This window comes from Tupaia chinensis, unplaced genomic scaffold, assembly GCF_000334495.1.
Source record: "Tupaia chinensis unplaced genomic scaffold, TupChi_1.0 Scaffold000280_1, whole genome shotgun sequence".
Classification (NCBI taxonomy): Eukaryota; Metazoa; Chordata; class Mammalia; order Scandentia; family Tupaiidae; genus Tupaia; species Tupaia belangeri.
This window is the reverse complement of record NW_006159763.1, coordinates 1,729,897-1,755,453: the sequence shown is the minus strand read 5'-3', so window position 1 is coordinate 1,755,453 and position 25,557 is coordinate 1,729,897. Positions and strand designations below refer to the sequence as shown.

The 25,557-nt window shown below is 46.9% G+C and overlaps 1 protein-coding gene across 3 annotated transcripts in view; it reads left to right on the top strand.

Annotated features, from left to right (window-relative positions):
* XRCC2 (X-ray repair cross complementing 2) overlaps window positions 1–25,557 on the top strand; it is a 118,963-nt gene that overhangs the window by 81,032 nt on the left and 12,374 nt on the right. For 2 of the 3 annotated variants that reach the window (XR_003549638.1, XM_006150243.1), the window contains one exon: window positions 2,725–2,788. Coding sequence is in view for 1 of the 3 variants with exons in the window: in XM_006150243.1 (XP_006150305.1) it covers window positions 2,725–2,788 (64 nt within the window). In the remaining 2 variants the exon portion in view is untranslated. Of the gene's footprint in view, window positions 1–2,724; window positions 2,789–3,034; window positions 3,562–25,557 lie in introns of those variants that run through there. The other variant, XR_003549639.1, reaches the window with a different exon arrangement.

The window sequence follows — 25,557 nt, the reverse complement described above, 5'->3', positions numbered from 1 at the left end:
AGCGTCAGGGAGGGGGACGCGGAGGACACGGAGGAAAGACGAGGTGGCCCCCTTGGCCGCCACACGGTGCCACCACACAGTGCCACCATATGGGGCCGCCACACAGGGCCACCACACAGGACCGCCACACAGGGCCGCCACACAGGACCACCACACAGGGCCGCCACACAGGGCCACCACACGGTGCCACCACACTGCTCTGACACCTTAGCAAGAGCAGCTGTGGGGCTTTTGCGGGAGTGGACTAGAGTCACAGTGGACTGAGCGGGACGTGGGAGGCGAAAGTGGGATACATTTCCAGAATCTTGGCAGTGTAGAGAAGAGAGAGGATTAGAGGCCAGAAGGAGAAGACAGGGTCAGAGGAAAACTTATCTATTTATTTTAATTTTTAAAAAGTCGGGCTGGGAACCAGCAGTTAGCGTAATGGCTATGTCGCCGGACTCCCATGTAGTCGACCATGGTTCGCATCCCAGACCCAGTGGCTTAGAACTCACGCCAGGCGCGTGTGCGTGTGTGCCCAAGATCCCGAGAGGAGAATGGAGAAGGGATTGCAGCGTGACCATCTCCTCTGGGGGGTGATTTCTCGCTTTCTGTCTCTCTGTCTGTCTCTGGCTGGCTGGCAAGCGCACGCGCCCTATAGCAAACACCTATCCAAAAAAATATATATATATTGATTGATATCCTTCCAACCACATTTTTATCCTTATCAATATTTTTACAAAGTTGAAATTGTATTATGACCTCTCTCCTCTCCCCCTGGCAAGCATACACACCCTCTAGCAAAAAAAAAAAAAAAAATTTTAAAGTGTATTTATTTTATGAATGTCAGATTAAGAGTTCAAACATAGCTGAGACCAGCAGTTGGCGTAATGGCTGTTGCTGGACTCGACCGCGGTTCGAGTCCTGGACCTGGTGGCTTAAACTCACACCGGACACGTGTGCGTGCGTGCCCAAGATCCCGAGAGGAGAATGGAGGAGAAGGGATTGCGGCATGGCCATCCCCCCTGGGGGGTGACTTCTCGCTTTCTGTCTCTCTGTCTTTCTGGCGAGAGCACATGCCCTATAACAAAATAAAAACAAACAAACAAATAAAAACAAAAAACATCCCAATCAAACATAGCATAGGTGAGATAGAAGCCTTGGTGTCCCACCTCCCTAGAAGCCTCCCCACGACTCCACCACGCCCTGTTAGTTCAGCTTCTCACACATTCCTGGGTCTCCTCCCCAGCCTGGGCCCAGCCCCGGCCACACCTAGACTGATGCATGGTGCCTAACTCCTCCCCCGCTGCCTCTGCAGCCTTCCCGTCACCTTTGTCCACGTGGAAGCCAGTGTTTAAAGTATAAGTCAAAATTTGTCACACCACCACTTAAACTATTCCAGTGACTCCCAGCACAACTTGGAATCAAAATCTAAATCTCAAGACCTGAACCAAACAGCTCAGTGGGACTGCTTGTCCAGACTGCATTCTTGGCATTTGGACTACTCTCCCCATGAGTGTGGAGCAGCTGGGCCTTTTGTCCATTCAGAATTCAGATGAAATGTCGCCTCCTCCTAGAGACCTTTTGAGACAGCTAATGCTTGGGTCAGTCAGCCCCGTGGTCTGGTGGTTAAGTACGCCAGAACCTACATGGCCGACTACATGGTTCAAATCTTGGTCCTGGGGACTTCACACACACACACACACACACACACACACACACACACACGCTTTTGGCATGAGTTTTAAGCTGCTGGGTCTGGGACTCGAACCGTAGTCAACTATGTGGGAGTCCAGTGATATAACCATTACACCATCTGCTAGTCCCTACTATCAATTTTTTTTGGGGGGGAGGAGGTTTTTGCTATAGGACGAGTGTTCTCGCCAGAAAGACAGAGAGAGACAGAGAGACAGAAAGCGAGAAATCACCCCCCCCCTTCCTGGGGAGATGGCCACGCCACAATCCCTTTTTCATTCTCCTCTTGGGATCTTGGGTACGCACGCACACGCGCCTGGCATGAGTTTAAGCCACCGGGTCTGGGACTCAAACCACAGTTGACTACATGGGAGTCCAGTGACATAGCCATTACGCTAACTGCTGGTCCCCCTACCAGCGACTTTTAAAACTGTGCTTTTTGCCTGTGTTTGTGTGGTCTGGTTTCCCTTTCCTGCTCAACAAGAGTAGAGGTTTCATGCCCCAGCCATGGTGACACCAACAGTAAGACTCCACTATGTGACACTGGAGTCACACGGGGGGCCCAGGTGTAGATCCTGGGCTGATCTGAACACAACAGGTGCCCATGCACATGATCCTGGCTGGCTGCAAGGCCGGGTGGAGAGTCACGGTGTACAGGTCCCTGTCAAGGGCAGCTGTCTCTCTGTCTCTGTCTCTGTCTCTGTGTCTCTCTGTCTCATGAAAGAAATCAAGAAAGAGTAGAAGCTTGTTCTGATCAGGAGCCTTGTCTATGGGCTGCTGTAAGCACCGCTCTGGAACGCATCTGGGACAGGAGGTGCTTAATAACCGCTGAGTGAAGACGGGTTGGCCGTGAAGAGCAAGCCGGAGGGGGTGAGACAGGCAGGGCGCATGGGGCAGGCCTGGGGGCGTCTGAAGGGGAGCAGGCTGGAGTGGTGAACGAAGGGGATTGACAGGTCGCTGCACACCCGGCAGCGCTGGGCACCCCGACTGAAGTCGCCCCCAACTTGGCAGTGACACCCGTCAGCTTTGCTCTTGATCTTTCTCCCACAGGGCTCAAGAGTCCTGGAATGAGAGTGAGAAAAGCAGATGGCCTCTGTTTCTTCGCTTATGAAATGTAAGTGTTAAAATGGATAACCTTTAAGGACTCTCCAGCAAGAAAAATCTGTACACTCAGGAAACTAGGTATTTAAAAATACTTTGTCAAATGGAGACGATGACTCCGTCTGCCCTTCAAGTGCCACATTTACCCACTTGGTCACCTCCGTGGGCATCCCTTTGTACGTGCGGGTACGCTTGGTGATGTTGCCACGTGCGTTCTCAGCATAGGCACTGAGGGCTACGGTTTTCATTTTTCTTTCAGATGAATATTCCTTGTTTTCCCTCTGCAGTGTAAACTCCTGAAGGACAAGCTCGGTTTGAACTTTTTATCAACCTTCCCCATTACCACAGAACAATGCCATTCTGACAGGCGATACTCGGTACAAAGAGCTTGATTGTGCCCGACTCTGTGGTGGAAGAAGCGGTTCAAGGGCAGAAGCCCAGGGGGATTCTTGCTGTACAGATGGGAGGTGCTCTCCAGTCGCCGCCTGGGCACAGAGAAGTTTAGGGTTGCAGGTTAGGCGCGGTAGTAATGGAGCTGCTGGACAGGGCCAGAGCCAAGTGCCTGACTCACAGGGCGCAAAGGTTCAAGCTCCAGCAAATGTGGATCAGACGTTCTCAGTGTCGCTGTGTGTGTGCGGGCAAGGGGGCAGTGTCCTCGTGTCCCTCACTGATAGGTGCCAAGGAGAACACGAATGAATGAGAAGCAGATCCTACTTTTCACAAGCCAGAACCAGTAGGAGAAAGCAAGCCACGCACCGCCCTCCAGGTTGCGCCACGGCGTGTCGGCTCCAGAAACTCCAGGGAGGGAACCTTCAGTCTGGTTAGGGGTGGGCATCAGGGGGGCTTCGTGGAGGAGGGGTTTTTTGTATTGAGTCTCGAGGGAGGTGTGTCTTCTTGCTCTTAATCTGCCAGAGGGCGCATGCGCTTGCCAGAGGGAGCGAGAACACCCCTCAGTGAGACGTGGTCACACCACAGTCGCTTCTCCTCCATTCCCCTATCCTACCAGGATTTGGAGCACGCACTCTCATGAGCCTGGCGTGTTTTTCAAGCCACCAGGGCCAGGATTCAAACTGTGCAGTAGGCCATCTAGGATCTGGCTCTTTTGCCTGTGCATGGCCCGAGGGATAAGCAATTTAAAGGCAAGAATGGAAAGGTGGAAATATTATTGGGACCAGCAGTTAGCGTAATGGCTATGTCGCTGGATTCCCATGTAGTCGTCCTGGACCCGGCGGCTTAAACTCACATCGGGCGCGTGTGTGTGCGTGCCCAAGATCCTGGGAGGAGAATGGAGGAGAAGGGATTGCGGCGTGGCCATCCCCCCTGGGGGGTGATTTCTTGCTTTCTGTCTCTCTGTCTGTCTTTCTGGCAAGCGTACACGCCCTATAGCGAAAACCTCTCCAAAAAAAAAAAAAAAGAAGAAATATTATTATGGAATATCAGTGACAGAAACATTTTCCAGAGAGCTTGGGCTTTTCATGAGTGTCACTGTAGGCAAAGTTAGGACGCATGGTTGACATTTACTTTTTTTTTAGGTTTCTGTCATAGGGTGCATGTACTCACCAGAGAGAGACAGAAAAAGGGAAAGTGAGAAATCACCCCCCAGGGTGGGTGGTCATACTTCAGTCCCTTCCCCTCCATTCTCCTCTTGGGATTTTAGGTACACGTGCACACACACCTGGTATGATTTTCAAGCAACCAGGTCCAGGATTTGAACCACAGTCAGCTAGGTGGGAATCCAGCTCCTTAACCACCATACCACCTGCTGGCCCTGTGGTTGACCAGTTTTAGTTTCAGTCTAACATCAAGTCTTTATAGCAAATGGATATTGAGTCCCTTGTGTACCAGAAGTATTTCTGCAATAAGTGAAATGCTGAATTGGTATTTCTTAAACTGAGGAATGTACGAGTCCATTTTTTTGTTCAATTTTGATCCAGGGTCATACAGAAGGTTACTCTCTCTTTTTTGTTTATCATTTTGGTCACTTTAAATGATGCTGTCAGACGTTGCTCCATCTTTTCCTGCCGTTCACCAGTTCTTATTTGGTTTTCCTCAATTACTCACCCATGTGCAAGACTGCCCCCTCACCCCGTCCCCGCACCGTCTACCTTGTAGAAAATCTTTGATTAAGATCTCTATAGTGCTGGCCCCGTAGTACAGTAATTAAGAGTTGTAAGTTGGATGCCAGAGCCCACATGGCCAGCCATGGTTTGAATCCCAGCCCTGGAAGCTTGAAAAGCATGCCAGCTGTGTGTGTGAGGGTGCCCCAAATCCCAGTGGACGTGGAGAAACAGAGGAGAAGGGACTGCAGGGTGCCCACACCTCATTGGGGGCACGCTTTTTTTCTCTCCCTCTCTCTTTTCGGCAAGTGCATGTGTCCTCTGGCAATTTTAAAACAAAAGAACTAACTCTCTAGTCCCATCAGTGAAGTAAAGGCAGTTTCTTTGTCTTCTGGGATGGCCTTTAAACTTATATTTGTGCCAAGAAAGCCCGAGCCAGGGCACTGGCAGTGTGAATCCAACAAGGGAGAGGGACGTGAGGGTTTGGAGGTGGGGTTGCGGGCTTGGCTGTTACGAGTGGAGCTGGGGCTGCTGAGGAGTGAAGGCAGGCTGCGGGTAGGGGAACTGTGTGGTGACGAGGCCCAGGTTGGAACCGCGAGTCAGGGAAGCAGGCCTGGGCCACCTGGGCAGGCAAAGGAAGGCAGGCGATGCGTCAGTGAACAGATTTGCAACCTGAGTAAAGGCCAGACTTTCTCTGTTCTTGCTAATGGCAAGTCTAAGGAAGAGACTTATTCTCAGATAATCTGCCAAAAAGACTTTATGTACTCTCTGGACTTGATCCTCCTGCCCAATCACCAACATGTGGAAAAAGCTCGTGTCCATTTGAAGAATGACGTTAGGTTACTATATCTGGGCTTTAAATACACACACACACACACACACACACACACACGCTCATTTTCAATACCCTGTCCTAACACCCTGGACGGAAATAAGGAGTAGCCCAGGCAAAGAGAGGACTTTCCCTCTGCTCCCGGGTTTCTGCTGCCCGAGAAGGGGCTCAGCTGTTTGGATGCCGGGTCTCTTTTGGGTTCCCGAGGACGCTGGTTGCTGGTCTTTCTTCTCTGGCCAGGGCAAAAGAGCACTACTACGGCAGGTCCCAGCGCAGGCCCAGCGCATGTCCTGCAGCCCCGAGCCAACCAGGAAACCGCCCCCAGCCCTCCTTGGGACAGGGCCTTGGCAATCAGGGCTGAGCCATCAACACACATGACACATCCTGACCCTAATGAATATCGCTAAGGCCCTTCACGTCCTTCTGCTTCACATAGCCCTCTGGAGCCAAGATTCAAACATTAGCCAACTTTACTAACTGGCCAGACTTCGTCCAGTCTAGGAGACATCCGATGACAGGAGAAAACATGTCATTACAGAGTAAGATTTGCCTGGAGACTCTCAGTCCCCAAAAACGAAGTTATCCTAGGATTGAAAGAGTCCCCATTAGTGTCTTGACCTCTTTAGAAATGCTAGTTGGAACAGAAACCAGCAGATCCTAATCTTCTCAAGAGTCCACGCTCAGGTATGAAATGTCCAGGGACAAATTTAAAGAAAATGAAAAACTATTTTTATGTCAGATTCCCTTACCAACAACTTTCTCCTTTACAAGAAAATTACTGGGTTCTGATGGGATTTTTGTCTTAATAGCAAAAGAGCTATAATCACCATTTTTCAGTGACCCCCTGTGGACTTTGACAACAAGGTACCATGGGAGACAGGATTTTTTTTTTCCGAGTAGAATCCCAATAGGTTTTTTTATTTTGAAATTTTCTGCTTACTATTTTTAATTTAAAATAACACTTAGTTTCTCTTACTAAATTTTTATGTGTTGAATTTAGAAAAAAATTAAATATAGTAGACTAAAAGAGGACAATTAACATCACTGTTATGCCATTGCTAAGAGAGGAACATCAGTCACAACTTGGCATATATCTCTGTAACTTCTCAGTGCATATATAAACAATTTTTTATTTTAAAAAATAAAATAGTGGTTTATTCTTATGCCAAATTTGTTTTTTTTTTTCATTTTCACCCACAAATACATTGCTATGCATTAAATATTCTTTTGCAATTTTTCAGTAAGATTTTTCATTGGCTACCTGAGGTCCCACTCCATGAATGTGTCTTGCTTCACTTAGCTCATCTGGTGGAGAGGTTGTTTTTTTTGTTTTTTCTTTTTTTTTGGGGGGGGGGGAGTTTTTGCTATATGGCACATGCGCTCGCCAGAAAGACAGAGAGAGATGGAGAGTCAGAAAGCGAGAAATCGCCCCCCAGGGGGGATGGCCACACCACAATCCCTTCTCCTCCATTCTCCTCTCGGGATCTTGGGCACACACGCACACGGACCCAGCGTGAGTTTCAAGCCATCGAGTCTGGCACTCGAACCGCAGTCGACTACATGGGAGTCAGCAACATAGCCGTTACGCTAACTGCTGGTCCCGTTTTTTTTTTTTTTTTAATTTTTTTTTTTTAACTTTGCCAGAGAACACTTGTGTTCACCAGAGAGAGACCTAGAGAGAGGGATGACCCATGGGGCGTGGTCACTCCGTAATCCCTTCTCTTCTGTTCTCCTTCCTTTCAGGATTGTGGGCACACACACATGCACCCAGTGTGTTTCCCAAGCCGCCGGGGCCAGGATTCTAACCACACGGTTGCCCATGTGGGATCCAGTACCCTTAACCACTAGGTCATGGAGCCAGCCCAGGAGGGCTGCATTTTCCCTGCTGTCCTGTATCATAACCACTCTCCCATAGCGCATTGACATCTTGGAGTGAGATTCCTCTCCTTGGAGTGAGATCTGATCACTTCTGAGTCACAGACGTGCATGTGGTTGGCGGTTGGTGCCTGGTGCAGACCCCATCTTCAGAAAGGCCGTGACCCCCAGCAGCACAGAACCGTGCTGTCGCTCTGTGGCTTCCCAGATACTAGATTTTCAGATCTTAGGTTCAAATAGTGTCACAGCCTCCCTCTGCTTCCTGTGACTACTGTGAGCTTTCTCCTTTGCCCAGTGCCTGTCTTCTCTGCTCACCACGGACAGCACGGGCTGGGGGCCAGGGGGACCGGCACAGGCTGGGGCCAGGCCACTGGGGTTCTCTGCTCAGTCTCAAACAAGTCCCCGGTACCACAGCACCCTGTCTGGGAAGTGGGGTGACGGGTAGCTGAGTGGCTGGAGAAGTAAATGAGTTCATGGAAGCCGAGCTCTTTAGGCAGAGCCTGGCTCACAGGGAGCTGGCGCACGTGCGCTGGTACGTGCCCAGTAACACGCAAGTCAAGCACCATGCCAAGTCTGAGCCAGGAGGAGCTGTCCATGTTGGGTGACGAGGGGCTGGCGTGGGCCTCAGCTCTAAGACGTGGTCACTCTGGGAAGGCTGTGCCCGTGGGGTGGGGGTGGGTATCTCTGTATTGCTGAAAAGACAGAGACAGAAAGCAAGAAATCACCCCCCGGGGGATGGCCGTGCTGCAATCCCCTCTCCTCCATTCTCCTCTTGGGATCTTGGACACGCACACACATGCGCCCACCGTGAATTTTAAGCTGCCAGGTAGGGGACTCAAACCCCAGTTAACTACGCGGGAGTCCAGTGATTCCTCCATCTGCTGGTCCCTATCTTATTACTATTATTGTATGAGAGAGAGGAAGATGGTGGGAGGAGAAGGAGAGAGAAAGATATTTTTGACAAGGTCTTGCTGTTGCGGACCCCTGCCCAGCCCCCTAGTTGGCAAGAACCACGGGTCAGGCTGGTCCAGGACCTGAGCCCCGGCCTCCCCTGCGGCCCAGCTTTGTGCAGTGACACTGCACTTGCACCACTACAGCTGGCCACAAAGTCTTTAAAACAAAGCAGAACAAGACTGAGAACAACTTCACTAAGCATGATAAACCTTTACCACGTAGTCTGCAGATCTTTGCCTTTCTTCTTTTTTAGGAATTTTCTTAGTAAAATCCTTACTGGAGAAATGTGATAAAAATAGGGAAGAAAGTCTTTAAAACGACACTGTTTTGTCTGAATGTTATCGCTGTTAGTTCTCTATTTGTGTCTCATAAAGAATTTGGTCAGGGGACCAGCAGGTGGTGTGGTGGTAAGGCACTGGACTCCCACATGGCTGACCGTGGTTGGAGTCCTGGACCTGGCAGCTTGCTTTCTCACTTTCTCTCTTTGTCTCTCTCTGTCTGTCTCTGGTCAAATTAAAATAAATGAATGAATAAATGAAAATAAATCATTAAAAAAAAAGAAAAAGAGTTTGGCCAGACCACTACCTCGGGACAGAGAAGTGTCTTCCCTAGGCGGGGAGGGGATGCCCCTAACCTGAGCGCTGACTCGGCCAGGGCGCCTTCTTTCACCCGCGGGTCCTTCCCGTCGTCTGAGAAGAGAACACTAATCATTAACCTTCAGAGAGGCAGTGTTGTAGAAGGGAAAGGGCTACAGCTGCTCTTACTATTCCAGAGAGTGAAAGTTATGAAAACGTGGGCCAGCAGGTGGTGTGGTGGTTAAGGTGTTGGACTTCCACATGGCCAACCATGGTTCAAATCTTGAACCTGGTAGTTTGAAAACCAGGCCTGGTGTGTGTGTATACATGCCCAAAATCCTGAGAGGAAAACAGAGGCGAAGAGACTGTGGTGTGGTCCTCCCCCGGGAGGGGGCCGTGATTTCTCATTCTCCTTCTCACTGTCTCTTTCTCTCTGGTGAATGCATAGACCATGGCGGGGAAGGGTTTAAAAAAATTATGAGGAAGTAAACTGAAGCCTAATCCAAGAAAGCACTTTATTTTATTTTATTTTATTTTATTTTTGCTACAAGGCCCACGAGCTCTGTACAGATCACCAGAGAGAGAGAGAACACCCTGGAGGGGATGGCCACACCACAAGCCTTTCTCCTCCAGTGTCCTCTCAGAATTTGGGGCATGCACACACCTGATTCCAGTGTGACTTTCAAGCTACCAGGTCCAGGACTCGAATCGCAGTTGACCATGTGGACCCAACTGCCCTCACCTCCATGCCACCTGCTGGCCCCAAGGAAGAATTGTTTAGCTACCAACAGGAATTGCCTGGAAGCAGTGACTCCTTCTCAATATTTCCCTCTTGCTCTGTTTCTGTGAGCACACATGCCCTATGGCAAATTTAAAAATAACAACAATGGGAACCAGCAGTTAGCGTAATGGTTATGTCACTGGACTCCCATGTAGTCGACCGTGGTTCACATCCCAGACCCGGTGGCTTAAAACTCACGCCGGGCGCGGTGCATGCGTGCCCAAGATCCCGAGAGGAGAATGGAGGAGAAGGGATTGCGGTGTGGCCATCCCCCCTGGGGAGTGATTTCTCGCTTTCTGTCTTTATGTCTCTCTCTGTCTGTCTGGCGAGCGCACGCGCCCTATAGCAAAAAAAGCCTCTAAAAAAAAATGACAAAAATAATGAAAAAAAAAATAAATAATTCTTTAAAAAATACTTCTTATCTCCTATCCTCCACTTGTGCTCATATCGCTGGCTCTCCAGTTGCCCGATTAGAAGCTATATACGCCCTATATGTCTCTCTCCTTCCCCTCAGACTAACAGACTCTCTGGGAAGTCCGGAGGTGGGCTTGGGGTGGGGTCCCTCACAGAGGAGGGGAACGCTGGTTTCACTTCTAGCTGTTCGTATGGGGCTACATTGTACCCGAGCTCTTGGGTCTGAGCTCTTGGGTCTGCAAGTCGACTTTTTCTCCCTGTTATTCTAAAGAGCTCCCTTCCTACCATTGTTGAAACACAATGATCCCAGTATTTGCCTGGAAAAAAAAAAAAAAAGGCCCCAAGTAACTTATTTACAAGAACCATTGAGAAAGATTGTTGGAGTAACTGTGTTCTCAGTGAGTTACATAGTTGTCATTCTGTGTAAATGTGGATGGAGTAGCCCAGATCTTAGATAGTATTGGGTGCCTACCTGGAATTAGGATAACCCAGGGTCAATATAGCCTCACTGCTAAAACCTTGCCATCCTGACTTCCAGGAGGGACCACGCTACATAGTAACCGACCTGCCTTTCAGGGCCTACGTTGTGATCGCTGAGGCTCACTATTTCTTATATTATCGTTATTTTTTTTTAACAGATTTTTGCTACAGGGTCTGTGTACTTGCCAGGGAGACAGAGAGAGATAGAGAGACAGAAAGCAAGAAATCACCTCCCACCCAGGGGAAATTGCCACGCTGCAATCCCTTCTCCTCCATTCTCCTCTCAGGATCTTGGGCATGCACGCACATATGCCCAGCATGAGTTTTAAGCCACTGGGTCTGGGACTCGAACCAGGGTCGACTATTTGGGCATCCAACGACAACCATTTCACCCCCTGCTGGTCCCTATTTCTTATATTATTATACTCCTGAGACGGTACCATCTCAAGGAATGGATTACCTTATATTAAGTCTTCCCAAGAGCTTTTTATAGAGCTATCGCTATGGTATGAAAAGTTGGGCAGTTGGATCAGAACCCACAAGTTAGACAGCCCATGAAGCCACAGAATGCAAATAATACGTAATAATATATTTGAAATACAATGAAGAGGTCTGTAATAAGGAGTCTGTGAGAGAAGAAATGGTTACAGCCAGTCCCAACTTCCTCCATACCAACCATCACCCAGAGGTCCTCCCTTGTAAATCTTTTAAAACCTCCCTTGCAAACTTTTGTTTCTCTTTCCTTGTTTTAATCTGATTATCCAATGTCAAAACATAGTTAGGAAAGGAAGAGGCAGACAGCACTCCTCCCCAGCTCTGAGTCCTCTAGGGAGGACCATTCAAATGTAAATTGTCATCCCCCAACCACAGTCATTATTGGCCCAGAGCTCAGGCCCCTGGGGCAGCCCTTCACCTGGTAAACAAGAGGATACAAACCCCAAAACATTTTTTGACTAATCAGAAACACTCTCAGAAAACAACCTCTGGGAAAAGCCCACCATCTCTGCAGTGGCATCCTGGCCTGGTCTGGGCCTCCACGTCCCCCTCCACCAATCTCTCTGCCACTCATACCTCAAGTGCTTATCTTGCCAGTTGACCATCACACTTAGCCTTTGCTTAGCACTGGCTGTATTTTCATCAGCTTCATTTCCAAATTCCTGTCATTTCCACTTTCTCCAATTAACATATTTTGGCCCATTCTCTTCAGCAGACTGGGGAAAGAGAAGCCCCATTTTCCAAGGCCTTAATAATTAATTTTAGTTAATCTAATATTATAATTCTATCCTGAAAAGAATGTCATCTCAAGGAAGAGACTCTTTAAATCAAGTTTCTGGGAAGAATACTTTGATAGCGCTACCATATAATACTCTCATTTTAGCTAAGATGTTGGACAATACATGCATGAATTGCATTTTATTTCCCACTCTCCACCTCACAAAATACATATATTTTAAGTGACCTTTATAACTTAAAGTATGTGCTGAAGGACTGTGAGCTATGAGCTCCTCCTCCAAAGTGACGTTTCCATGGTAGCCGTTCTTGAGAGCACAGGTCACATTGCACATGAGAATAGAGGTCTCAGTTTTGTTGATGCCGATATTTGTCAAACTTGCTTGACCATGGAACTTCCTGTGAAGGCAATAAACAGCCAGGCACCCGATAGGCAGGTGTTCAGTGAACACCTGAAAGTGAATGTCAGCCTGCCAAAGGCTAGGCATTGAGAAGTGCTCCTTTAAATCTAAGGGTGAGGTGGTATGGTAATATTAAAGCCGAAATTGAGGCGATATATTTTTGAATAGGTGGCCTCTCATTACTCCTTCCAATCGTATGCAAAGGTCAATGTGCTCATGAAGGTCGCTCCTACTTTGGCATTGGCTCAGCTCTCTGAGAATATAAACTCGTTGAAAGAAGGGATGAATTAGTGCTGAGTGGGTGAAAAATTTCACAAATAAATATTACTGTTAGTATTAGATTCTCCAGCTAGTACACAGAAGTCATCTATTCCAGCTTCACACCCCCCCCCCCAAGGCATGTGGAAATCACATCTATTGTCTCTCCAGATGTCTTAACCATCCAGCCATGGAGCTGGCTCCTGTACCCTCACTGTCTCCTCTGTTTACTTACTTACTTATTTAAAGAGGTTTTTGCTTTAGGGCACGTGTGTTCACCAGAGACAGAAAGAAAGTAAGAAATCATTCCCCCAGGGAGGATGGCCATGCTGCAGTCCCTTCTCCATCCTCCTCTTGGGATTTTAGGTAAGCACACCCACGTGCCCAGCCTGAGTCTGGGACTGGGTCTGGCGCTTGAACCACAGTCAACCAGCGGGAGTCCAGTGGTGGGAGTCCAGTGCCTTAAGCACTACTCTACCTGTTGGCCCCAAGTCTTTACTCTACAGTTTAAGGAACTGAGACTCAGTGGGAATGGAGAAGTAAGTTGGCCTAAGGTCACACACGGCCTGAGTCAGAAAAGGAACCTTCTGTCTTGTCTTCCTAACGCTGTGGCGCTAGTGCAGTCCGCTGGGGGGCGCTGTGACCAGCACACCAGTTCTCTATGACTTCGAGCCCCTTCTCCCAGCAGACGCACCCTGTGCGCATGCACCGTGAGTGGCCATGATTACAATGCTAACAATTACGTTACAGATATATGTTTAATATTATTAGCACCAAGAACAGAAATGTTCAGATGTCTGAGGTATTTTTAACTTTGCTATAATCACTTTAACTATCATTACCCGGGGATTTTTTTTCCCCTTCATTTTTATGGAAATTTAAGTTTGGGGAGGGGGAGAGGGAGGAGCTCCTTATTAAGTTCTTTGAAAGCTCAGAAGAACTCATATTTATTCTCTTCTGAAAACTGACTTACTCTCCAGGGAGTGGTGGAAGATTTGTTTTGCTAGCAGAAGGATGAAGGTTCCTTGGCAAATCTCTGGCCTTATCTTGGTAAAAAAACTGAAGAGGGATAATTGGTTGATCACTAGAGTATTGAATTGGTCTACAGAAGGCCGGAGGGACTCCCTAACCTCTGCATTCCAGTTTCCTTACTTCACTGTCGCCAAATCCACAGAAATAAGAGGTGGTGTGATGTGACGTTAGGAGCAACAAGTTGACCTTTACATCCAGAAGTATCTTTTTTACTTTTTCCCTCAGTTACTAAATTCTTCAATAAGATTTTAGTAATTTAGATTAAAGTTCTGGCCATACCTTCCTGTTCAGAAAATACTATGGTCTGTAAAAGTGGGAGTCCGGAGCAGTGGTTAAGAGCACAGGTTCGGAGCCAGAGAAGCTGAGAGTCTGAGCCCCAGGCTGGCCTGCTACTAGATGTGGAGTGGCAGGGTCTCGTGTGGGAACAGTATCACATCTCCCCCACAGAACCACCACAGGCGATGAACACAGGGCCGACTCCATGTCCTGGCTGTTGTCATCCTAGGGAATCTTTCTGTTTCCTTATTTTGCCACATTGAGTAAAGAAACATTCAAAACTCCGTGTAGGAATCATTACGATGAGAGTCTTGAATGCACTTCAGCCTTAAAGTCAAATCCACTTGTATTCTCCAACCTCGAGGGTGAACTGAGACTGATGTCAGCGGGGGCTGGATTAGTGGGAACACTGAAAGCCCTCAGAGCTCATCGCGGCTGCGTGGAGGGTCAGCTCGGGCCCCCTCTTTCTATTTTCTAATGATTCGGGCAAACCTAGGGTCACTTATGCCAGTCACTGGCCATGATCAAGCAAAAACACCGTAGGCGCACGCCGTTGAGTGTACGCCTATGGAAACGGCTTGTCTCTCAGAGTCATTCAGTTACTCCTTGTGAGATAGGACCAGAGCACTTTTTTTGAGCCAGGCACCGTGCTATCTTCTAGGGATAGAAGACAAACATGACATGAGCCCGTCACAGAACTCCCGCAGAGACGAGACAGGTGTGTGAGCAGACAATTACAGAGTAATAGCAACAACACGGTGTGGGAGATGGGAGCCGGGCAGGGACTCTTGGAGCTCTTCCAGGAGATAAGTGACTTTCAAGTGTGTCTTGATGAATCAGGGGCTTTTTCCAGTGAAGACAGGAAAGAGGGAGAAGAAAAACTATCAGAGGAGGTGGTGTCACCAGGGTAAGAGCCAGTCTGTCACCAAATTGTCTAGCTGTTGCACCATGCCCTTAGGCAAATTACTTACTGCAGTCATGCCTCAGCGTCTGCATCTGCAAAATGGGAGCAATGGAGCATTTATTTCCCAGGTTATTGTGACGTAGGACTGCCAGTAGCGCCCCGCCCCGCTGAGCAAACACTTAAACAGTCTGCTGTTATTAGCAAGTAAATAGACCTTGTCATCTGAATAGGGGCAGTTTAGTTTGAGTAAACAAATAAAAGTAACAAGGAAAGGAATACACAAACAACCTGTTCACTCATCTAAGTGGTTTATGTCTCTTGCTTCCCTGGCCAGCACCCAGTAACATTCAAATCACAAATACTCAAAACCCCGGCGGGTTGTAGTGTTGCCCATCACCCAGTTTCTCATCTAGAAGAGGGAGTGAGGTAAATGCCCAAGGGCAAGTCGGGCCTTTCTAAGGCCTCAATTTCTTCATCTAGAAAGTGAGAAAGTTGTATTATTTGATCTTGAATGCTTTTCCAACTTTAACGTCTCTGCTTCTATTTTCACCGGCTGCATCCATGATAAGAGCCATAAAGCAAACCTGAAGCTAATGGATCAAAGAAATTAAATGTAATTTCTAAGAAAAAAAGACAAAAAGAAAAAAGAAAAGAAACAACAAAATTCAGGATACTAAATTACCCTTAGAGTTCTAGTGCCTTACACAGTTTAATCTGTGACTCGTTCACAATCTAATGTGGTATTTAAATTGCACTGAGTTAACGAGTTGGAAGTGGTGCTGGTAAATGGATTGATTTGGAGTCTGGTGTTGCCACCACGTGCTGCTGCTGGGGACAAGGGACGAAGAGGAGCAGTGGGAAGGCGAGGCATCTCCAAGAAGGAGTTATAGGAACAGGCCAAACTCAGAAGGCAGTGGCTCAGCAGAAGGCAGGGTTGAGGTTAGGGTGGAGATGGCTCAAAATCCGTGAGCTCACAGACGGTGACGACACAGAGGATGAGTTGCTATGTATGAGCAAAACAAACTCACAAATAGTCCATTATCCAACACCAAACAGGGAACACGGTAGGCTAAGGGGGGTTTGGGGGGCAGACAAAAGAGAAACGCTAATTCCAAAGAAACAGAAGGACATCCTAGACCCATCTCGACGCTTTTGTAGTCTTCCTGCCACGTAAGAACCAACCTGAAGTTTCGGCCAGTGACTACAGTCCAAGGCAACAACACAGAATCTAGATATAAAAAGTATGCAGACTGAGAGATAGGGGCAGGCGTTTAACATTTCACAGGCCAAGGGCGAGGTAGCAGTGGCATCATTTGTAACAAGTTACTCCACAGCAAAGAGGGCCTGGGAATCTAAGTATGCTGGTAAACAGCACAGGCCCAGGGAATGCAGAGTGAGAAAGGTCAGAGCCAGAAATGGTGAGAAGTTGTACAGATAGAAGTGGAAACTAAAGAGCAGCAGCCTAGGGGCACTCATTAGCTCACTCTGCAGTAAAGCGTTAGTGAGCACCTTTTGCATACAAGGCATAACTAATGTAATGGCAAACATATTCCTGATGCTCTTATGGGACTTTGAAAACTGGAGGATTCTCTTTAATATGGGAAGATTCAGACCAACAATAAGAAATTGCAATGCAGGGACCAGCAGTTACTGTAATGGCTATGTCGCTGGACTCCCACGTAGTCTACCGCAGTTCGCATCCCGGACCCAGTGGCTTAAAACTCACGCTGGCCGCGTGTGCGTGCATGCCCAAGATCCCAAGAGGAGAACAGAGGAGAAGGGATTGTGGTGTGACCATCCCCCCCGGGGGTGATTTCTCGCTTTCTGTCTCTCTGTTTCTGTCTGGCGAGCACACGCACCCTATATAGCAAAAACCTCTCCAAAAAAAAGGAAAAAAAAATAAAAAATTGCAATGCAATGTAGTAGGTGTTTGGATTCTAGTTCACAGATGGGGCCATGGGAATGCAGAGGAAGATCATCCATCCCAAACCTAGGGAATGAGGAAGTTTCCTGGAAACAATGCTCTAAGCTGAGCTCCAAAGGATGAACAGGAGTTGCACAGACAAAAAGCTCAAGAGAGGAGCTGTGGAGGGTGGACAGAGGGTTGGCAGAAGAGTGTTCTAATGTTCTAGATACCTGTAAATGTCAAAGGAGAGAGGCACACATTCTAAAAATCAGAAATATTAAACTAACAGGCCAGCCCTGTGACCTAGTGATTAGGGGAACCAGATCCCACATGGCTGACTATGCACTTTAAGTCCTGTTTCTGGTGGCTTGAAAAACACATCAGGCACACACACCTGTGTGCCCTAAATCCTTCCAGGAGAAGAAATGATGGCGTGAACATCCCCCATTGCAGGGTGCTTTCTCCCTCCCCTTCTGTTTCTCTGGTGAGTGTACGTGTCCTCTGGCAAATTTTAAAATGTATATATTAGGGGACCAGAGGGTGCCATGGTAGTGAAGGAGCTAGACTCCCTCATGGTTGACTGTGGTTCAAGTTCCAGACCCAGGGGCTTGAAACTCACTTCAGGTGCCTGTGTGTGCTTGCCCAGAACCCTGAGAGAAAAATAGAGGAAAAGGGATTGAGGCATGGCCATACCCCTTGGGGGGGGATTGATTTCTCATTTCCCTCTCTCTAGTGAGTGCATGCACTATATGGCAAAAACCTTTAAAATATATATATATATATATGCATACATATATATATATATATACACACATATATATATAATACTGTATGTATAAATATATAAGAGACCTATTTTCTCTAATTAAGCAAAAGATTCACCAGAACTACAAGGAAAAATAGATCTGCTATTATTCTGGGAGATTCTTATATACCCCTCTTCGGTAATGAATAGAGGAAGAAAAAAATCATTAAGAACATATATGATTTGCACAACAAAATTAAGAAACTGATCCAAAAGACTTATGTCCACCCCAAGACTGCATAATATATACTTTTTCAAGCACACAGGGCACATTTATAGTAATTGATCATATACTGCCTCATGAAAGAAGTCTTTTCTATTATTTTTCCTTTATTTGTGACAGAGCACATGCACGTGAATATGAAAGTAACAGAGAAAAGGAGACATGACCACTCCCCACAGGTCTGATCATGCCACAATCTGCCGCCTCCAATTCATTCCAGCCTGTCAGATCCTGGGCACTTGGGTAGGTGCCCAGTATGTTTCAGGCTGACCAGGCTGGGGATTTGAACTGCGGTCACCATGTGGGAGCCATTTTCTCTTGAGCAGCACATAACAGAGAAACAGCATTACGAACTGACCCTTATGAAAGAAGTCGTAACAATTGTCACATGACTGAAATAATGCAGAATACATTCTCTTACTGCAATGCAACTCTGTTAGAAATGATTAATAACAAATATGGGGCCCGCGGTTGGCGTAATGGCTATGTCACTAGAACCCCATGTAGTTGACTGCGGTTCAAGTCCTGGACCCCACGGCTTAAACTCACACCAGGCGCATGTGCATGCGTGCCCAATATCCTGAGAGGAGAATGGAGGAGAAGGGATTGCGGCATGGCCATCCCCTCTGGGGGGAGTGATTTCTGGTTTTCTGTCTCTCTCTCTCTCTGTCTTGCTGGTGAGTGTATGCGCCCTATAGCAAAACCCTCTCAAAAAAAAAAAAATTAACCAAATGATAATGAAAATATTACACATAAAGCAGTGAGATTCAGTTAAAACATTATTTTAAAAAGAATTTGTATAGCCTTAATATATTTACAATGAAGAAAGACAAAGTTATGAGTTAAGCATCTATCTCAAAAGTTAAAATGAGAGTAGCAGGGGGAACCAGCAGTTAGTGTAATGGCTATGTCGCTGGACTCCCACGTAGTCGACCACGGTTCGCGTCCTGGACCCAGTGGCTTAAAACTCACGCCGGGCACGTGTGCGTGCGTGCCCAAGATCCCGGGAGGAGAATGGAGGAGAAGGGATTGTGGCGTGACCATCCCCTCTGGAGGGTGATTTCTCGCTTTCTGTCTCTATGTCTCTCACTCTCTGTCTGACAAGTGCACGCGCCCTGTAGTGAAAGCCTCTCCAAAAAAAAAATGAAAATGAAAATGAGAGTAGCAGGAAACATCAAATAAAAGTAGAAGGAAGAAAAAATTTTTTTAAATTAAATTAAAAAAAAAAGTAGAGGGGCCGGCAAGTGGTGTGGTGATAGATAAGAGCATACATTAATAGACAGGGGCCAGGAGGTGGCGTGGTGTTAGAGCACTGGACTCCCACATGACCAATAGCAGTTCATAATTGTTAGTATTTTTATAATAATAATAATAATAATAATAAATAAAAGTAGATAGTTTTTTTTAATGAAATAGACAACAAACATAAGATAGAAAAAAATCAATAAAGAAAAAACTTTTATCTTTAAGATTTATTAAATTGATAAATCTCCAATGAGACTGTTCAGGAAAAAAGGGAGTAATCAAAAGAATATATTTGGAATGGAAAAAGAGACATCATTATAGTCTTGCAGACTTTTGAAAAATAATAATTATAGCTTAAGTAATTTTATTTTAAAATTTGAAATTTTCTATGAGAAACAAAATTGACACAAAAAGAAGTAGAAAACCAGAGTAGTCCTATAAGCATACATGTAAACGCAGTTGACCTATCATTTAAAACCTTCTCCCATGGGACCAGCAGTTGGCGTAATGGCTATGTCGCTGGACTCCCATATAGTTGACTGTGGTTCGAGTCTCAGACCCAGTGGCTTAAACTCTTGGAAGGTGCAGGTGCATGCGTGCCCAAGATCCCAAGAGGAGAATGGAGGAGAAGGGATTGCAGCGTAGCCATCCCCCCTGGGGGGTGATTTCTTGCTTTCTGTCTCTGTCTTTCTGGCAAGCACACGTGCCCTATAGCAAAAACCTCTCCAAATAATAATAATAATAATAATAAAATCTTCTCCCAGTGAAACTCTAAATCTAGCTGGCTTTTCCTGTGAATTCTGTCAACAAGTTTGTAAGTAAGAAACAAAAGCAATCTCTCACAATCCTTCCCAGAAAAGTGAAAAAGAATATGTTCCCTAACTCTTTATATGAGGTTATCATAATTTTATACCAAAATCTGTAGAGGATATTATATGGAAAAACATTTTATTAATTATAGCCAATATAACTTATAAATATAGATGCAAAAATTCCTAATAAAAGTTGCCAAACAGATTCTAAAAATGTATAAATATGCTAATGCATCATGACCAATTTGAGTATATACTATGAGTGTCAAATTGGTTTTCTAAAAAAATGACTTCATTAAGACATTACCAAAATAGAGGAGCAATTTTGAATTATTATTTCATTAGATTCATTTAAATGTTTGATAAAATTAACCTATATAAATATACTTAATAGAGAAATGATAAAAAGTTTCCATTGAAATTAGGAATGAAAAAAGAACACCAGTGTAATCACCACTTCTATTCAACATTGTACTGGAGGAGGTGGTGGTAGTTTGAGGGAACTCCAGGGATAAGAAGTTGGAGTTTGAGAGTGGTCTTCCTTTCTTTCTTTCTTTCTCTCTTTTTTTCTCTTTCTCTCTTTCTCTCTTTCTTTCTTTCTTTCTTTCTTTTTTTGCTATAGGGTGCATGCACTTGCCAGAGAGACAGAATCAGAAAAACAGAAAGTGAGAAATCATCTCCCAGGGGGGATGGCCACACTGTAATCTCTTCTCCTCTATTCTCTTCTCAGGATTTTTGGGCACACATGCACATATGCCTGGTGTGAGTTTTAAGCCACCAGGTCTGGGATTCATCCCACGGTCGACTATATGGGAGTCCAGTGACTTAACCATTATGTCATGCGCTGTCTCTGAGAGTGGTATTTTTGATAAAAATTATAGTCCCAGCAATGCCAAGATTTAGTTGTACCATTGGAATAGATGGCTGAAAGAGAAAGGAGGTGAAGACTAGGAATTGGAGGTAAAGAACCCAAAGGCAAGAGTTTTATATGGATTATTTAATCTGGAGTCGCTCAGGCTGATAGGGGACACGGGCTAGAACTGAAGACTAAACTCATGCCAAAACCTTCCATAAATAAGGAAGAGTGGCCTGGGTTTGAGTAGATGCTGTGGAGGGGAAGAGGTGAAAACTAGTAAAACCAAATGGCATACTCAGAAAGCGAGCGAGGAGTTTTAGAAGAGGGTGAGGTATAATGCTTTGAAAATGATGGTGGTAACTAAGAACCAAGAGAATACTGCCTGTAAGTCCTTGTTACATGGACTTTGTATTAAAAACCACCTCTACCCAACACAGTTCTGGATGGAGCTTCCATTTAAAAAGGTTTGGGGCTGGCCAACAGCACAGTGGCTAAGCACTGTGTAGGGAGCTGGATCCCCACACCCCAGAGGCCTCAAAAACACTGGGCGTGTGTGTTAGCCCCAAATCCTGATGGGATGAAGAAATGGAGGAGAGGGCTTGCAGCATGACCGCGCTCCACTGGAGGTGGGTGCTTTCTCATTCACTGTCCTCCTCCCCACCCAAGGAGTGCACATACCTACTGGCAATTAAAAAAAGGGATGGGGTTATAGCCCCCCCACAGTGGTGCAAGTAGGGGGCTGTTACTGCACAACAGCTGGGGCCACGTGAAAGGCCCAGATTAGGTTCCCAGCCCAGCCTGAACAGGCCAGGCACGATGGTCCTAGCTAAGCCAGGAGGCTGGGAAGCAGGATAGCAAGACACTGTCACAAATCAATCTCTCGAGACCAGCAGTTAGCGTAATGGCTATGTCGCTGGACTCCCATGAGGTCGGCCACGGTTCGAGTCCCAGACCCAGTGGCTTAAACTCACGCCGGGCGCATGTGCGTACGTGCCCAAGATCCCAAGAGGAGAATGGAGGAGAACGGATTATGGCGTAGCCATCCCCTCTAGGGGGTGATTTCTCGCTTTCTATCTCTCTGTCTCTCTCTGTCTGTCTGGCGAGCGCATGTGCCCTATAGCAAAAACCTCTCCAAAAAAAAAGAAAAATCAATCTCTTGGGCCAGCAGGTGGTGTGGTGGTCAAAGCCGCTGCATTCCCACATGGCTGACCACAGTTGGAGTCCCGGACCTGGCGGCTTGCTTTCTCACTTTCTCTCTCTCTATCTCTCTGTCTCTCTTGTGTCAAATTGAAATAAATAAATGAATAAATAAAGTTAAATAAAATAATTCTTTGAAATAAAATGAATCTCTCAGGACCAACAGTTAGTGTAATGGCTATGTCGCTGGACTCCCATGTAGTCAACCGTGGTTCGAGTCCTAGACCCGGTGGCTTAAATTCATGCTAGCGCCATGTGCATGCGTGCCCAAGATCCCGAGAGGAGAATGGAGGAGAAGGGACTGCGGTGTGGCCACCTCCCCCTGGGGGTGACTTCTCGCTTTGTATCTCTCTGTCTCTCTCTGTCTGCCTGGTGAGTGCACGTGCCCTGTAGCAAAAACTTCTCAAGAAAAGAGGGGGGGGTTTACCTGAGGTAGGTTGTTGCACTAGACACCCAGCATAGTGTTTGACCCACAGGAGATGTTCACCAAGTGTCAGCTAAAAGGCACTGGGATAGAGAAAAGGGTCACAGCAGGGCAGTGTGCCAAAGGAAGGGAGGCACATGCAATTGGAGGAGAACACAGTTGGGCTTACCTCTGGGTGCTGGAGGGGGTGACAGGGATGAGATGCAGAGTGAAGTTATGTGGCCTAATATCAGGGTCCCAGGAGATTTCAGCTCTTGGAATAGTGCCTGAAAGAGTGACGTTCGTTTCATACTCTGTCTCTCTGGGGAGCTTGTAGGGCCTGTATGCTTAGTCGATGCCAGGTTCTCTAGAGGTTACTTTAGGTACATCTTTTAGATCCCCTTTTTCCCTTTCTGTTTCCATTATGGTCACCCTGACTCTGGCTCCATTATTTCTTTCCTGGACTAGAGAGTCCCCCAACTGCTTTTTTTTATCTCCATGTCACTTTCTATGTACTACTTCACAACGAATCTTCCGTCATTTACCTGCTCCAAAACCTTCAGTTACTTTCAACCAGATAAAGTTAGATCTCCTCACTTCCTACAATAGGCAGATTATATTTTTACCCAGTGGTTCTTACTCATGGTCCCCAAGTCAATCTCTTGTGTTTGTTCACGTTCCTCCTCCTCGAGATGCCCTCTTTCTGAGCTCTACTCATCAAAATCCCTCTCTTCTCATGAGACTCATGTCGTATGCTAGCAAGCTTATGAAGACTGGGCCTTCACACATGTCCAGTGGAGATATTGACGAGATTCACCCACTGTCAGCCACAGGCACCATCTACTCAGAACAACTCCGCTGTGGAGAGAGAAGGCCTCCAGGGTTCCTGCCGTGATAGGTGGTAACCCACTGCTGCCAGACTGGAGGAAGTCTGTGGATTCCAAGAGAGGGAGCCAGGGTAGCAGGGGCCATCTGGGGCTCTGGACGGAAGTATCCCAGCATTTTAACCATGGGTACCACAGTGTATATTGGCAGAGCAGCCACTCCTCTTTGTGCATCCTCATGTAATCATCCTCTTCTGGCAACTTCCAAACTTCTTTGGACGTCTCCTGTGACACCTTGTCCATTCTGCATTGTGTAGCAGTGGTGCACCCTTGGCCATCGCCTCAGCCCTCTGCAACAAGATTACATGCTTCTTCAGAGGCCGTCCCGCTCCTCTACGCACTCACCACAGCATCTTGTACGTCACAGACGCGCAATAAATGTTTATTCCTTTGCATCAAAGAAAAGGAGAGTGTTCTACTTTCAAACATCAACCAAGTAAGGTCCCCAAGGAAAGGGGAAAAGATAAGTAAGGGATGTCCACTCTCTAAATGTTATTTCATTTAGTTCTTGCAATAGATCTGAGAGGCTGGTCCCCTTACCCCCACTTTACAAATGAGTAAATCAAAGCTTAAACTGATTTACTGCCAGATGGAAGTGGCAGGCGTGAGGTGCTATTCACTGTCTCACTCCAGACACACTGTAGTCTATTTAAAGCTTGCGTGTCTCTTCAGTGGGGTAATCGTCTTAGTCTATGGGTCAAATCAGAGTATGGAATTTACATGATTCATCTAGTGGCTCTCTTTTTTTTAGAAAGTTTTTTTTTAAAGATTTATTTATTTATTTCCATTTATTATTATCTTTTTTTTTTTTTTAATTTGACTAGAGAGAGATAGAGAGGGAAAGGGAGAAAGCAATCCACCAGGTCCAGGACTTGAACTGTGGTCAGCCATGTGGGAGTCCACCTGCTGGCCCCTCTAGTGGCTCTCAGAGTATGCTCCCCTCGGGTGTGAATTTATCCCCTTGAAGAGAAGAGAGGACATGTCTCATGTGGGCTAGTCTCCTAAATGAGAATTCAGAATGGATTTAGTGAAAAGGAACCTCTTACTTAGTCATTTCAATTCTTTTTGCTGCCATTTTCCCCCATCAACTTAGTTACATATATGATAAGGTTTTCTGAAAGAGATCTCTTTCTGAATTTTTGCAAAAAAAAAATAAAAATAAAAAAAGAATTTTAGCACAGCCAAAAAAGTATAAAGGGAAACTATTTTAATTTTTTAATTCATGCCATTATTAGCTCTCATTGCATCAGCTTCTAATTATGCAGAAGTGCATACATCTGACAGAGTGCCTGGCCCTGACTCATGACTTACTAATGAGATCATATTTTTCATTACAATTCCAAAATCCCATCAATCTTTTCTTAATTATTTTTAAGTGAATTTTCTGCTTTAGAAAGGAAAGGGCGTATGTGGCACTAGCAGGAACTAGGAAAGTTTCGTGCGATTTCAGTTTCAGAAACTTTGTTGGCAACATGGCCTGTAACTGCTGCCAATGCTAATAAATCAAAATTTGATGTCTAGGAATGGGTTTAATGCCACGGGCCCCCACCCCACCACGCACCAGAATTCACTTTCAGATTCAATGAATCAGACCTTCAAGCATTGCCACAGCAAAGCTCTTCCCAGATCCCTCTGCCAGCACATATTAGAGTCACTGATACGGCAGGGTGGGGTTCCAACTGTCTGACGGGAGTACTAGCTGTAGCTCCCGAGGCGGCCCTGGGCCCCCGCGATGCCTCACTTGGCTCTCAGCAGCCGGATTATGGAGCGCCGCAGGTCCCTAGAGAGCCCGTGCAGACAGACCGAGAGCAGGGGAGATGGGGGAGGGACATGTGCGGGCGCGGGCGGAGATACCCATAGATACTGTCGCATGCGACGTGGCGGAGGTGCCGACCAGCATCGAGCCTGCCCGGAGCAGCGCACCCACCCTCGCACCCTCCTGACCTGGGCGAGCCTCCCCTGGCAGTCACAGCGGCTGTCGGCGGTGGGCGTTGGTGTGTGAGGCCGTGTCCCAGCTCTGGATGAGCTTCCATGGGCGCAGCACACCTGAGACCCCTGCGGGTCATCACCTGCGGCTTCGTCTTCCTGTGCCCCAGTCCTTATGCAGTGATCCGCAGACTCTCACTTCCCGGATGCGCACGGAAACGACCCGGGGGACGCTCACCTCCCCTCCCGACGTGGACAGAAACCGCCCCGTGGGTGCTCACCTCCCGGACGTGTTCGGAAACGGCCCTGGGGATGCTCACCTCCTGGACGTGGACAGAAACGGTCTCACGGATGCTCACCTTCCGGATGCATTCGGAAACGGCCTCGAGGATGCTCACATCCTGGACGGGTATGGAAACGCCCCGCGGATGCTCACCTCCGGGCCGTGGAGCGAGG